Below are 14845 nucleotides of genomic sequence, written 5' to 3' on the forward strand. Positions count from 1 at the left end.
ACAGCATATGACAGATCCTTCAGCAGGAGCTGAGGGCTACGAAGGCTGATGGCTGTGGGGCTGGAAAGGAGGCGTCCTGGCCGGGGATTTGAGAAGGACTTGAGGGGCTTCGGCCAAGGTGGCGCCCTGGACACTGGGGAGGAAGGGAAGCTCCTACCCCAAAACCCTAAGGGGTTTGTATTATTGATCCCATTTTACAAGTGAGAAAACTGGGGCTCAGAGAAGTTGAGTCATGAGGCCAGTTAACTTTAGTTTTGATCTAAGCCCAACCATCCCAAGTGGAACCTGCCACTGAATAGAACAGATTTGGAAAGTCTTTATCATTTTGACACTTAGCCCATGTCCAGAGCTAAAGATAAAGATGATCTTCGGCCGTGGATAGAGGGCTTTAACCAGGACACCAGAATTCAACCAATTAGAATGGCTTTATCGTTTGTATTCTTTTTCCTTTTCAGAGTTTAAACTTTTTACTTTGTACTGGGGTGTAGCTGACGAGCAGTGCTGTGGTGGTTTCAGGTAAACAGCAGAGACTCAGCCATACATGTACGTGTATCCATTCTCCCCCAAATCCTGTCCCTCATATTCTAAGCTGAGTTCTTAGCATCAGAATATGGTAGAGAGAACAAAGAAACAAAGATAAAGAGCCATAATATATAAAGAGCTCGATCAAATCAATAAAAAAAAAAATCTAATAAAATGTCCAGAGACTCCTCTGCCCACACAGTGGTAAAACTGCACACTCCCATCTCAGGGCGCGTGGGCTCACTCCCTGATTGGGGAACTTAAGACCCCACACGCCACGTGGTGTGGCCTAAAAAATTTTTAAAGATAAAGAGAAAATGGCCAAAAGATATCTACACATAAGCATGGAATAAATGCAGTCAATAAACTTTTGAAAATTAAATAGATGCAGACTAAAGTAGGGAAAATACCATGTATCATCCATCACATCAGCGCACGTCTGAGATGAATACCATTCAGTGTTGGCGACGACGAGGTGAAATGGGCGCTGTCGTCTACTCCTGGTGGTGGCTGAATTGAGTGAATCCTCTTTGGGGGAATTGGCGATATCTATCCAAGTGATTAGTGTGCCAGTCTTCTGACGCCACAGATTCTGGCTCCTGTGATCCTGCATGAATAGTCACACGCACAGAGATGGATGCACAAAGGGGGTCCTTGCAGCTCCATTTATAAAAATTGAAAGCAACCCAGTGACCTAAATGACCACAAAGAAGGGAATAATTTTTTTTAAAAAAGCAAGGGTAATGGTACATTCAATGACCCTATTTATAAAAGAAGAAGCTTCTGTGTATACATATATGTATCTGTGTGTCTGGAAATGAAGAGGGAGGTCCAGAGGGACCATGAGGCACGAATAACAGTGAATACCCGTGAAGAGTAGGCAGGGATTGCAAGGAGGGCTTAAAAGAGGGTTGTTGTTGTTTTTTTTCCATTGATACCTAGTTGATTTACAGTATGGCATTAGTTCCAAGTATATGGCAAAATGAATTAGTTACATATGTGTATATATTACCTCTTTAATAAAAGAGACCTTTATATATTTATAAAAGAGACTTCTAAGTAAAGGCAGTTTCAGAAATAAGAAAAAGAATGGACACAATGTTGACGTCAAACAGTCCTTGGTTAAAATCTTGGCTCCATCCTCGACCTCTCAGATGGCTTTGGACAAGCAAATCTGAAGCTCAGTATTCCTACCTGTACAATGGGAATAAGAGACCGTCCTGCCCAGGAGTTCTGGGAAGATTAACAGAGATTGTGTGGGGTGAGGACTGGCAGTTTGCAGGTGCCCAGTAAGCAGCACGGGCATACTCGCAGCACAGGACGGTTTTGGTGTGTTTCATAAACAGCAAAGGGGGGGACTTAAATTAAAATTGCATGTGTGCAGTATGAAAGCAGCCGAAGCTTATTAAACCCATCTGCTCTGTTGAGAACCTGAGGCTAATAAGCTTGGGTTTCCGTTATTTTGTGAGATCCTGAGCCATCTCTCCAGAGAGAAAAAAGGAGGAGAAGGAGGAAGGAGAGAAGAGGGGAGGCATGTACAGACCAAAACAGTAACCGTGGTTTCTTAATTAAATTCAGCGGCAGCCAGGAGTTCACATTCCTGGCCCCCAGAGACTCCTCACTTGCGGTGAACTTACTTAAGAGGGAGAGTGAGTGAGGGGTTAAGGGGAGCTTCAGGCCGAAGCCACCAGACTGTCTACATTTACAAATGTATAATGTACATTAATAAAACGTGCAAGGTCTTCGCGTGCTTTCACACACTCCCTGGAAGCCAGCCGGGCTGAGCGGTGCTGCTCCCTGTTGCTCTGCAAGGACACTGAAGCTCAGAGAGGGCCAAATGCCAAGGTCACACAGCAGAGCCAGGATGTGGACTCAGGCGAGCCTGTCTCCCTGACCCCTGGGGCATCTGCAGTGAGAGGGTTTCATTCTGAGCTCCAGGGGACTCCCTGAGTGGTCTCTGCTCCAGCGCCATGTGGGGAGGGGCTGATGTTAGGAGTGGGTGGTGGGAGGGTGGACCCCTGCCCATAAGTGCCTCCAGGCCTGCGAGGACCCCAGGCACAACCTTCCGCAGGTCCCGTGGTGCTGATCAAGGGCCAGCTGTGTGATTTGTGCGTCCGCCTGGCCTGGAACACTGAGGCCTGGCTTGCTGGGCACCCCACCCACCAAGGGGGTTCACGACTCCCCTCGGGAGGCAGGATGCAGGTCTAGGGCCCGGCCCTACCCTCATCGAGCTCTCTGCTCAGGAAAGGAAGAGACCCAGGGACGGACACACAGAGGACATGAAACAAACGCCGCCGCAAGGGGAGCGCACGGCAGGCGCCGGGGGGACGGGGTTATTAATGTCAGGGGGAGGGGCTCAGGGCCACTCCCGGAGGGGGCACGTGCAAGCCTGATGGTGACGGGGCGGATAGGAGCCCGGCAGACCCGGGAAGAGTAGGCCCAGCAAGAGCAGCCACGGTGCCCGCGAAGGCCCCAGGCGAGGGCTGTCATCGCACCCAGTGCCTCCCGGGACTCGCGGGGTGAGTGCTGGGCGCTCAGGGCGCCTCGGGCGTGCTCCTGCCCTCCCCGCGAGGAAACTCACAGTGACGAGCCTGAGCCTCAGACGGTCAAGCAGCTTGCCCAAGGGCACACAGCCGGTGACTGACAGGGCAGGACTAGCTCCATGCAGTCCCAGATGAGGGCTGGTGGCCCAGCCCCCGCAAGAGAGACAGACGCCCAGGTTCGAGGCTGTGGAGCCTTGTGATCTTGCCCTGTCTGTCTGTCGCTGTTTCGTGGCTAAGCCACGTCCAGCTCTTGCGACCCCGTGCACTGTAGCCCGCCAGGCTCCCCTGTCCTGGGAAGTTCATCTGTACGTGTGTATAAACAAGTGCAGTGAACATTGTTAAGTAGAGTGTGGTCATAGTTACGATGGACCGTGGGCAGGAAGGACGCTGACCTTGCCCGTTTATGACCTTTCTGTCTTATCTTTTGGGTTGTTCTGGGTCTTTGTTGCCAGGCGTGGGCTTTCTCCAGTTGCGGTGAGCGGGGGGACCACTCTCGAGCTGCGAGGCACAGGCTTCTGGTTGCGGTGGCCTCTATCGTTGGGGAGCACAGGCTCCAGGCACCCGGGCTCAGTACTTGTGGTACTCGGGCTTAGTTGCTCCACGGCGTGTGGGGTCTCCCCGACCAGCGGTCAGGCCCATGTCCCCGGCACTGGCAGGTGGATTCTGACCCACTGTACCCCAGGCAAGTCTCTCATTTACGACTTTCCATGTCAGAACCATTTCGGGGGCCTCCCTCACACCCTGTGTTTGATGCACGTGTCTCATGATGACTTGATAGAACAGCTCGGATCAGTCTCCCTTCTCCCGTTAGCCATCATTCTGAGGGACACCCTCTTGGGCCTTCAGTATGAGGCTAACCATTGGGGTGTGCAAGCATTCCTGTCTGGAGGGAGTTAAGGAATTTTCTAGAAAAGAAAGCTTGTGGACAGTGGGGAGTCACGGTCAGCTTCTGAGAGGACAGGGGTCGGGTGAGAGTTTAAGGAGAGGGAGGGGCTGGGGGAGGGGTTGCCTGATTTCAGAGCTGGAGCAGAAGGTCCTGGGGGAGCAGAAGGTCCTGGGGGAGCAGAAGGTCCTGGGGGAGCAGAAGGTCCTGGGGGAGCAGAAGGTCCTGGGGGAGCAGAAGGTCCTGGGGGAGCAGGGTGGGGGATTCAGTGCTCAGTGGCCATGGTGGAGAGGGGAATGTGGGACGTGGTCCTGCTGGCCTCTGTCCGAGGGACCTGGTGGGTGATTCAGATGGTGGAGTCAGCGGGGATGTGCAGGCGGGCCTGTTGTCTGCATGCGAGTATGCTGAGTCGCTGCAGTTACGTCTGACTCTTTGTGACCCCATGGACTGAAGCCCACCAGGCCCCTCTGTCCTTGGGATTCTCCAGGCACCAATACCAGAGTGGGTTGCCACGCCCTCCTCCAAGGGATCTTCCTGACCCAGGGATCAATCCCACGTCTCTTTATGTCTCCTGCACTGGGAAGTGGGTTCTTTACCACTAGCGCCACCTGGGAAGCCCAAGGGTCTGTTGAGAGCCCCTCACCTCTGTACCCCAGTCCTTCCAGGGGTGTCCGGGGTGGTGCCACACAGGCACCCATGTGGTCAGAGACCCTGAAGGGTCAAAGCTACCAGGGAGCCTCGGGAGCCCGCCACACCGTGGGTCCCAGACAGCTCAGGGCCTTGCCTGTGGTCAGATAGGCAGGGCAGGGAGCCCTGACTCTCAGCTGAGCCTCCCCACATGACAGGGAGGGAGAACCCTGCTTTCAAACAAGCTCACAGAAATAATGGACTCAGGGGACCCTGCAAACCAGAGTCAGACTCAGCCTAAACGAAAGACAGCCTGATGTGCTGAGTAGAGTTCCAGTCCTGGATGCTGAGGGGGAACAGAAGTGTCCACGCACACAGACCTGCTGGGGGACAGGGCCCAGCATCACCCCAGGCGGGGCGCAGGGGCTCGAGGGGCAACGCTGTTGCATGGACCCTGTAGACCAGGCGTCCTGTGGACACGGCTCGGTGTACCTGAAGAGTCAGGCTGCAGAGGGTCTGGGGTTATCCTTTCTCCGGAGTGCAGGGCGGATGTCTGGCTAGGAGTGATGGGGTACAGAGCACGGGGTTCACAGCACCTCTGAGAGCGGAGGAGGAGTGTTGCAGGGCTGTGACCCACCTGGGGGTCACCCTGGCCTCCTAGTGGCCGAGGGCAGGAGGCTGCAGGCTGGGCCTGTCTCAGTCCCTCCCGTTCACAGACTGATGGGGGGTCCCCAAACCCAGAGTCCCAGCCTGCAGAGCATGTGTCCTAGACCCCCGTGGTCCTCTCCCCGAGACAGAGGTCTGCTGCTTCTCTTTGGCCTCCCCAGGAGCCCCGGCCCAGCCACCCCAGGGAACTGGAAGCCCACAGCCAGCTGAGAGCATCCCTCCCAGCCTCATGCTGATTTCTGGAGAACAGCATGCAGTTCCCTCCGTCATCTACTCAGCAGATACTGTCTGTTGCTGTCAGCGCTGTTTTCTGCCCCAGGGAGCCGGCAGGGAACCAAGCGGCTTCCCCGGAGCTGCCAGGCCCGGCGGTGCTCCCAAAGCATCGGCGCCTGCAGCTGCCCCCACCATCCCTGGGCGCAGCAAGCCCCGGTTTCCCGCAGAAGCGCGCATCCCACCAGGCTCGCTGGGGCCGGGCCGGGCCCTCCTGAGGCTGATGTCCACCCCGTCTCACTGCGTCCTCTCCCCCACAGGGCGGACTGGCTGCTGAGCTTCGTCTACCGCACGTCCTCCGTGCGGCTCCGCGTGGCCGGCCTGCAGCCTGTGCTGCTGCAAGACAGGAGGGTGGAGAACGTGGACCTGTCCTCCGTGGTGAGCACCCCCGTGCCCCCTGGGGCTGACTTTGGGGGGTGGGGACGGCGCACATCTTACTCCAGCCCAGCAACCCACGTCCCAGGGACACAGGCCCCCAGCCCGGTCCACCCCAGACAAGAGATTGTAAGAACTCACTTGGGAAGCGGTAACTCCTTTTCACAGGCACCATGCTTGTGCCAGAGCAATGCCCCCAGGCCCTTGGCACACGTCCTCTCTAACCTGCACATGGTCTCAGGGCCAGGCATCATTATCCCCATTTCACAGATTAGGAAACTGAGGCTCAGGAACATTTCCATCCTACAACGCGCAAACGATAACCTGGATTTGAACCTCCAAAGCCCATGTTCTTGCCCCTACATTACTGCCTTCTTTCCACTCCTCCTCCCACAGCCCTCACTCACTCCCCGAGCCCAGATTACTAGTCAGGACAGTCTGTTTCTCCGGAGAGTAACCGGAACAAGCAGAGGATACACGTGGAAGTGTTCAGGCTGGACCAGAAGAGAACACCTGGCTGCCAGGCTGTGAAACCATGGGGTGGGCTTCCCGGGTGGCGCTAGTGGCAAAGAGCCCGCCTGCCAGTGCAAGAGAAGTAAGAGACGTGGGCTCGATCCCTGGGCCCGGAAGATCCTCTAGAGGAGGGCATGGCAACCCACCCCAGTATTCTTGTCTGGAGGGTCCCGTGGACAGAGGAGCCTGGCAGGCTGCAGTCCACATTGCAGAGTCAGACACAACTGAGGTGATTAGCACACACGCACAAAACCTTGGAATAGGGAGCGAGGAAGGGGTTAATTTGTGACAGTGCTGCTTCTGTTTGATGTGTTTGGTGTTTTGGCTGCAAGGCATGTGGGATCTTGGCTCTTCCACCAGAAACTGAACCCACACCCCCTGCATCAGAAGGCAAAGTGCGTTCCAAGGTCCCTGGCCTTTGACTCATCTGGAGAGTTTATTTAAAATGCAGATCCCGGAGCCCCGCTGCCCAGACCTCCTCCATCAATCTCTAGAAGTGGAGCCTGCCCGTCCGCATAGTAAACATACTCCCCAAGGGCTCTTCCACATCTCAGACTAAGCAGGGCGGACGGTCCACGGCATTCTTGCTGGGAAATGGGAGGGACCCACCTGGGGGGACCCCCCTAGCAGCCACACAGACCTAATTTGGGTTTCTAGATCCATTTTCCGGGCTTACAGGAACCTCGTCCCCCCTCTACATGTCTGTCCTGGAGAGTTAATTATAGCTTGTACCGACGAGATGCCCAGCTCTGCCCTGGGCCTTTTTCAGTGTCCACACCCCGCTGTACGGATGAGCACTCTGAGGCTTTGAGAGGCTAAGGGACTTGCCCAGGGTCACTCAGCAGGAGCATGGCAGGGCAGGACTCAAGCCCAGGTCTGAAGCCAGTGGGCATCGCCCCTGGTCGGGTAGATGTGGGAACCAGTGGCAGAGGCACCAGCTGCCAGGAAGAGGAAGGGGAGGCTCGTGGGCTGCAGTTACATCCTCAAGCAAACTCCGCCAGGGGAAGTCGCTGCGATGAAAGTCCCACAAGAAGAGGAGCTTCAGTTTCCAGTTACTACACTACCAGCTGCCATTTATCAAGTGCCAAGCATTTCCCAAGCATAAACCACTTGCCCCAGGTACCGCATAAGCGTGGTTTGAGCCAGCCACACCATCCTGTCTGAAAGCAGGCAGACCAGGCCCCTCCCTGGGCATCTGAAAATTCCCCTGGGGAAGGGTACCCAGGATGGCCTTGGCTCCTCCGTTCAGTTTCAACGGCAGCCTGGCCAACAACACCCCCGAACACACACATACACACTGCACCTCGTGGTGGGGGAAGCTGAGCACCCTGACCCCCACCAGCACAGCTAACGCCAGGTTGCATGAGGTTTTAGGGGTTTTTTGATTTTCTTTTTAAAGATTTTTTTTTTTTGATGTGGACAGTTTTTAAAGTCTTTGTTAAATTTGTTACAGTGTTACTTCTGTTTAATGCTTTTGGTTTTTTGGCTGCAAGGCACGTGGGATCTTGGCTCCCTGACCAGGGATCGAACCCACATCCGCTGCACTGGAAGGTGACGTCTTAACCACTGGACGCGCCGGGGAAGTCCCTGGTTGCATGTTTGTTAAAGCGGAACTGAGGCCTGAAGAGAGCACAGGGGGTTCTAGCACAAAAACGTAAAACTACAATGTTACCAGGCACTGCCGGCCCCGGAGCTCATGGGCCGTGGCCTTGCCCTGAGGGCCCCTGGGTCTCTTACCCAGCCTGCCCCCATCTCGCGGGGGCCAACTTGTCCTGGCTTATCTCTTTACTCCCCCAGACTCCCAGGGCCCTGGCTCACAAGTCCTGACCCACCAGAGGAAGGCAAGTGAGTCAGCCCCGTGTCTTCCTAACTGGCAACTTTGGAGGCTGATGTCAGTCCAAGAATAAAAAGAGTTTTTAGGCTCATCCACCCATGAAACTGATCACTCCTAATTCAAGAGGCAGTCATCCCAGGATAGATAGGAGCTTCAACCCCTAGGGTCAGCTCTTTAGATCATCTTTACCCCTGAGAGACTTGCTTCATGCGATATCAACCTTGCAGCAACCCCGCTGAGTAGGATGTGGGCATCCCCAAGTCACAGACTAGAACACTGAGGCTTGAGACAATGGGCTTCCCTGGTGGCTCAGACAGTAAGGAATCTGCCAGCAACGCAGGAGACCCAGATCAATTCCTGGGTTGGGAATATTCCCTGGAGTCGAGAACGACAACCCACTCCAGTATCCTTGCCTGGAGAATTCCGTGGACGCAGGAGCTGCGGGCTACGCTAAGAGTCAGACATGACTGAGCGAGGCTTGAGAGGATAGACTCACGGAAGCAGAGTTGTAGATCCGGTCTCTGAAAGCAGGTCCGGAGTCTGTGCGCTCCATCTTCCGGTGGGAGTGCAGAGAGCTTGGCTGACGAGACTGAGACCACCAGACTCGGATGCCCGCTGGCCCGTGTCCAGGGGTCTCTGTCCTGTTTGACTTGGTGCCCCACCACACCAGGGGTCTCCCTCTGCCACAGGAATCAAATGCGAAAAGCGTGGCTGAGATATCCTTTTCAATGAAAATTTCCTTGAAATGCTACAGAGCCCTTGGAAGATGTCGACTCTGCCCTGGGAAGCCTCTGAATGGGATGTAGTGGGAAGAGCACAGCTGTCGATGAGAGGGAGGCCTGGCTCAGAACCCACCTCTGCTGCTGGTGTGCTGGCTGTGTGACCTCAGGCCAGTGACTTAACCTCTCTGTGCCTCGGGGGCCGCATCCTAGAAACAAGGGCTACCACCTACCTTCCAGGGCGTGTGCGCGATGCTTGGTGCACAGGAGGCCCACCTTTAATGCTAGTCCCCGCCTCCCTGCCCCCGAAACCAGCAGCTGCAGAGATTCCTCTCCGGGCTCAGATTCCTTCATGGCAGCCTCCCAGCTCCTGCCTAATAATAGCTCTTTATCGCATTAGGATGCATCAGAGAAAGCAGTGCTTTCCTTTTCTGGGTAATTAGAGGTAATTAGCATTGCCTTCGTGCCGCCCTCCTATTTTCCTTGAAAATTCTTGCTGGAGGAGACGTTGCTGGCAACAGAGTCCTCATGACTGCTGTTGGCAAGCAGTGCCTGCCCCATGCTCAGGGCTGAGACCTAAGGACCCGCCTTCTCCTGGCCGGGCCCACGTGGGCAGAGCCCTCCGCATTAGCCCAGCGGCAGGCACGGAACACAGACCTGGTCTGCAGAGGCTCCTGACCTCAGGACAAGCCTGAGCAGGGGTGAGCCAGGGTCAGGCTCTGACACAGACGGGAGCATCTCCAGGAAATGAAGCAGACGAAGGCCAGGCTGCCTGATGCTCTCTCAGCCTCTCCTGTGTGGGGACTGGTTTGCAGCAGATGGGGGTTTCTGCCTCCCCAGGGACCACCTCGTGCGGCTTCTTAGGGAGCAGAGATCCAGTCAAGGGTCTCTGGAATCTTGGTGATCCAGAAGAAATGCCAGCTGACTTCCAGGACTTAGCCCAGGTCTCGGCACACAACGGTGGTGGTTAGTTGCTCAGTCATGTCTGACTCTTTGTGACCCCTGGACTGCAGCCCGCCAGGCTCCTGTGTCCAAGGGATTTCCCAGCCAAGAATACTGGAGAGGGTTGCCATTTCCTTCTCCAGCAGAGCTTCCCAACCCAGGGATCGAAGCCGGGTCTCCAGCTTTGCAGGCAGATTTTTAACCAACTGAGCCACCAGGGCACAAAATAGACACTCAGTTATAGTAACATTAGCCAACACACCATACACTGCTCTGCATGGGCTACAGACCTTATGTCACTTGATCCCCATAGCTGTCCAGTGAAGTAGGAGTAATGACCCCATTGTACAGGTATCAATGCAAAGAAATAGAGGAAAACAGTAGGATGGGAAAGACTAGAGATCTCTTCAAGAAAATTAGAGATATCAAGGGAACATTTCATGCAAAGATGGGCTCGATAAAGGACAGAAATGGTCTGGACCTAACAGAAGCAGAAGATGTTAAGAAGAGCTGACAAGAATACACAGAAGAACTGTACAAAAAAGATCTTCACGACCCAGATAATCACAATGGTGTCATCAGTCACACTCACCTAGAGCCAGACATCCTGGAATGTGAAGTCAAGTGGGCCTTAGGAAGCATCACTATGAACAAAGCTAGTGGAGGTGATGGAATTCCAGCTGAGCTATTTCGAATCCTAAAAGATGAAAGTGAAAGTGCTGCACTCAATATGCCAGCAAATTTGGAAAACTCAGCAGTGGCCACAGGACTGGAAAAGGTCAGTTTTCATTCCAATCCCAAAGAAAGGCAATGCCAAAGAATGCTCAAACTACCGCACAGTTGCACTCATCTCACATGCTAGTAAAATAATGCTCAGAATCCTCCAAGCCAGGCTTCAGCAATACATGAACCGTGAACTTCCAGATGTTCAAGCTGGTTTTAGAAAAGGCAGAGGAACCAGAGATCAAATTGCCAATATCCAATGGATCATGGAAAAAGCAAGAGAGTTCCAGAAAAACATCTATTTCTGCTTTATTGACTATGCCAAAGCCTTTGACTGTGTGGATCACAATCAGCTGTGGAAAATTCTGAAAGAGATGGGTATACCAGACCACCTGACCTGCCTCCTGAGAAATCTGTATGCACATCAGGAAGCCACCATTAGAACCGGACATGAAACAACAGACTGTTTCCAAATCAGGAAAGGAGTATGTCAAGGCTGCATATTGTCACTCTGCTTATTTAGCTTCTATGCAGAGTACATCATGTGAAATGCTGGGCTGGATGAAGCACAAGCTGGAATCAAGATTTCTGGGAGAAATATCAATAACCTCAGATATGCAGATGACACCACCCTTATGGCAGAAAGCCAAGAGGAACTAAAGAGCCTGTTGATGAAAGTGAAAGAGGAGAGTGAAAAAGTTGGCTTAAAGCTCAACATTCAGAAAAGTAAGATCACGGCATCCAGTCCCATCACTTCATGGCAAATAGATGGGGAAACAAGGGAAACAGTGGCCAACTTTATTTTTCTGGGCTCCAAAATCACTACAGATGGTGACTGCAGCCATGAAATTAAAAGATGCTTGCTCCTTGGAAGAAAAGCTATGACCAACCTAGACAGCATATTACAAAGCAGAGACATTACTTTGCCAACAAAGGTCCATCTAGTCAAAGCTATGGTTTTTCCAGTGGTCATGTATGGATGTGAGAGTTAGACCATAAAGAAAGCTGAGCACCAAAAAATTGATGCTTTTGAACTGTAGTGCTAAAGAAGACTCGAGAGTCCCTTGGACTGCAAAGAGATCCAACCAGGCCATCCTAAAGGAGATCAGTCCTGAATAGTCATTGGAATGACTGATGCTAAACCTACAACTCCAGTACTTTGGCCACCTGATGTAACGAACTGACTCCTTGGAAAAGACCCTGATGCTGGGAAAGATTGAAGGCAGGAGGAGAAGGGGACGACAGAGGATGAGATGGTTGCACGGCGTTACTGACTCGATGGACGGGAGTTTGAACAAGCTCCAGGAGTGGGTGATGGACAGGGAGGCCTGGCATGCTGCAGTCCATGGGGTCGCAGAGTCAGCCACGACCGAGCGGCTGAGCTGAGCCGGGCGGGTATCGAAACGGGCTGCAGCAGGGCACACTGCATGTGGGTGGCAGAACCCAGAACCTCCCTGAGCCGGGACTCTTCACCACTGCGTTCACGCTGCCTGTGTCCACACATTTCTGTGGCTTCTTGTCAGTGACCTCCAGCCCTCAGGCATTAAGCCTGTGACGTGCATTATCTCATTGAATCCTCACAACCAGCCCACATGGTGTATGTATCTTTATTAGCCCCATTTTACAGAAGAGGAAACTGAGGCCTGAGAGGTAAAGGTGCCCCCAAGGGGTCTGATAGTCTTGGAAATGGTTGGGCAGATGGCAGCAGCTTTGGTTTGGAAAGTCGAGGTGTCTTGCAAGGCAAGAAGCAGGAAGCCCTGCGGCCCCCTCACCTCGCGTCGATAAGCCTGAGCATCTGCACGTTTCAGGGCTGGGTGTGGGGCGTCGGGTCCTGCCCTCCCCCACACAGTCTATCAGAACGGAGACCGAAGCTAGCAGACGCGAATGGTGGCATGTTGTGAGTGTTGTCACAGGGGAGCCCCCAAGAGGGTCCGTAACCAGCGTGGGAACGCCAGGGCGGCTTCGCAACCCCAGGGACATCCAGCGTGTCTCCCTGTGGGAGGAGGCCCTCCGTTGAGGTGGCAGGAAGACGGTCTTGGGCTGCAGCCTTTTCGTTTCGCTGCTCTGGGCCTCCGTTGCAGCACTCAGCGTCTTCCCTCTTGGTTGTGGCATGTGGGATCTATTTCTCTGACCAGGGACTGAACCCAGGGCCCCTGCATTGGGAGTGCAGAGTCTCAGCCTCTGGACTGCCAGGGAAGTCCTGGAAACTTTATCCAGCGCCAGCCACAGCAGAATGCTCCCCTGCACAGAAGAGGTTCTTCTCCCGCCCACCTCACTCCTGCTCTCCCGTTCCCCCAGCTCCCTGTAAAATCAGAGCTTTGCCAGCCAGTTCTTCCTCCCGCTCCATCTTTGCAGAATAGCAGCTCAGGGGCCAGGGTTGGCTGAGGCCTGGACCAACCTGTGGCCAAGAAAGGCCAGAGCTGTGCATTCTGGGGCAGCTGCACAGTGCTATTTCCATCTGGCATCGGCTGTGGCCACAGATGCCTCCCTTCCTTCCTGTCCTGCCTGCCTCCACCCAGCCCTAGTACCAGCCCTTTGTCAACATTGAAAAGGTATAAGGAGGCCATCGTTGTTTATCCCTCTGGGTCTAGGTTTCTGCTGGCTGGAATTCAGATGTGATGGCTTGAGCTTCAGCAGCCATTTTGGGTTCCCAAATGGATCAGCCCAGCTAACTCCCTACCTTCTATCTCTCCTTCCAAGAAAACTAAAGTAAAGGGACTCGCATGCATGGCATACCTACTGTGTGCCAGGAGCCGCGCCTTGTGGTTTGTATTATTGCTTCCCACCACTCCCGTGAGATGAGATGGGCGTCACTAACTCTAACTGGGTAATGTCCCTTTTTAAACAGAGGTTTGGGTCATATGGAGCAGAATAGTTCCTGCAAAGTCCCAGGCTGCTGAACTCTTTTAGCAAATATTTAAGGTATGCGGTATCATGGCCCTCATTTTTACAGATGGAGGAGCTGGTGTTCAGGACATTGTACAGACTCACCTCGTTACTAGTAAGAGACAGAGGCAAGTCTAGAACCCCGATTTCTCTGATTCCAAACTTAGGTGCTTTCTAGCACCATGCAGCCACTAATGTCCACCCTCTAGGAAAGGATGCCTCCCTACCTTGACCTCCACCCTGAGCCCAGGGATCCGAAAAGCCTCTTCTGTGTGTGTGCACGTACGTGTCTCACTGAACGGTCTTCGAAAGCAGTTGCACAGCAAACAGCAAGAGGGAGGCAGGTTCTGGTTATCACAAGGAAATAAAGCCACACGGGGGCTTGTCTTCTGTGCTATTGCGTGGTCGCCGGGCCAGCCCCGTGTGCTTTCTGGCCAAGTGGGAGTGCCGGCGCTGCCAGCCGGGCCTTTGTGCCGTCTCCTCGAGTCCCAGCCAGCCTCCCCTCTGTTCCCTGTCTTCTTTTTAAACAAAACCTTCCTCTTCAGCCTTGAGAGACGGTCCAGTCTTGTGTTTGCCTTTGGCACTAGAGCAGGCCCCCTAAGCTGGCTGGGGAGAGCGTGAGGCTCCGTTTCAGGGAGAAGATTTGCGCGAAGCAGCTTCCACAGTCAGCCTCTCAAACGCCGCACACGGCCGCACTCTTCACAGGCTGCGTGTCATTAGGCAAATCACCGCCCTCCTCTGGGCTTCTCTCTTCTCATGCTGTTTAAGGTCTTCCCGGCCACACCCTTGACTTTCCGTGAAGAGAGAAGGTCTGGATTCAGAGTCTGGCTCTGACATCTGTGTGACCCTGGGCGGGTCCCTTAATCTCTCTGCCTCATTGCTTCGTCTGCAGTTAGCACCCAATACCTGTCAAAGGAGTATAGCCAATAAATGTCTTTCCTCCAATGTATTAAGGACCTGCTGCGTATCAGGCCTCGCCCATTATCACAGTTAGGCGTCGGCACTCCAGTTACACCCCTATTTTTCAGTCACTGACATATATCCCAACACAAAAATAGAGAAGTCTCTTTTCTCAGGAAGGGAACCGGCACTTCTTGACCCTTGTGTTAATGAAGATTCTGTCCATAACAGAGGCCCAGGTGAAGTGGCTTAAACTCACAAGAGATGATGCTGCCACATAGGAAAAGGCCAGAAGAGGCATTTCAGGGCTGGTGTAGAGGCCGCACAGCCTTCAGGGGCCAACACTCTCTCTCTTGCTACTCTGCCAACCTTACGTGGCTCACAATGGCTGCTGAAGCCCTGGCCATCCCGTCTGCATTCCAGCCAGCAGGAAAGAGGAAAC

The 14845-nt window shown here is 53.8% G+C and overlaps 1 protein-coding gene across 8 annotated transcripts in view; it reads left to right on the forward strand.

The window, feature by feature from the left end:
- TMCO4 (transmembrane and coiled-coil domains 4) overlaps window positions 1–14845 on the forward strand; it is a 110473-nt gene that overhangs the window by 86612 nt on the left and 9016 nt on the right. For all 8 annotated transcript variants that reach the window (XM_060410755.1, XM_042244689.1, XM_042244692.1 and 5 more), the window contains one exon: window positions 5772–5889. In XM_060410755.1, the coding sequence (XP_060266738.1) occupies window positions 5772–5889 (118 nt within the window). The remainder of the gene's footprint in view (window positions 1–5771; window positions 5890–14845) is intronic.

Source organism: Ovis aries, chromosome 2 (assembly GCF_016772045.2).
Source record: "Ovis aries strain OAR_USU_Benz2616 breed Rambouillet chromosome 2, ARS-UI_Ramb_v3.0, whole genome shotgun sequence".
NCBI classification, from domain to species: Eukaryota; Metazoa; Chordata; class Mammalia; order Artiodactyla; family Bovidae; genus Ovis; species Ovis aries.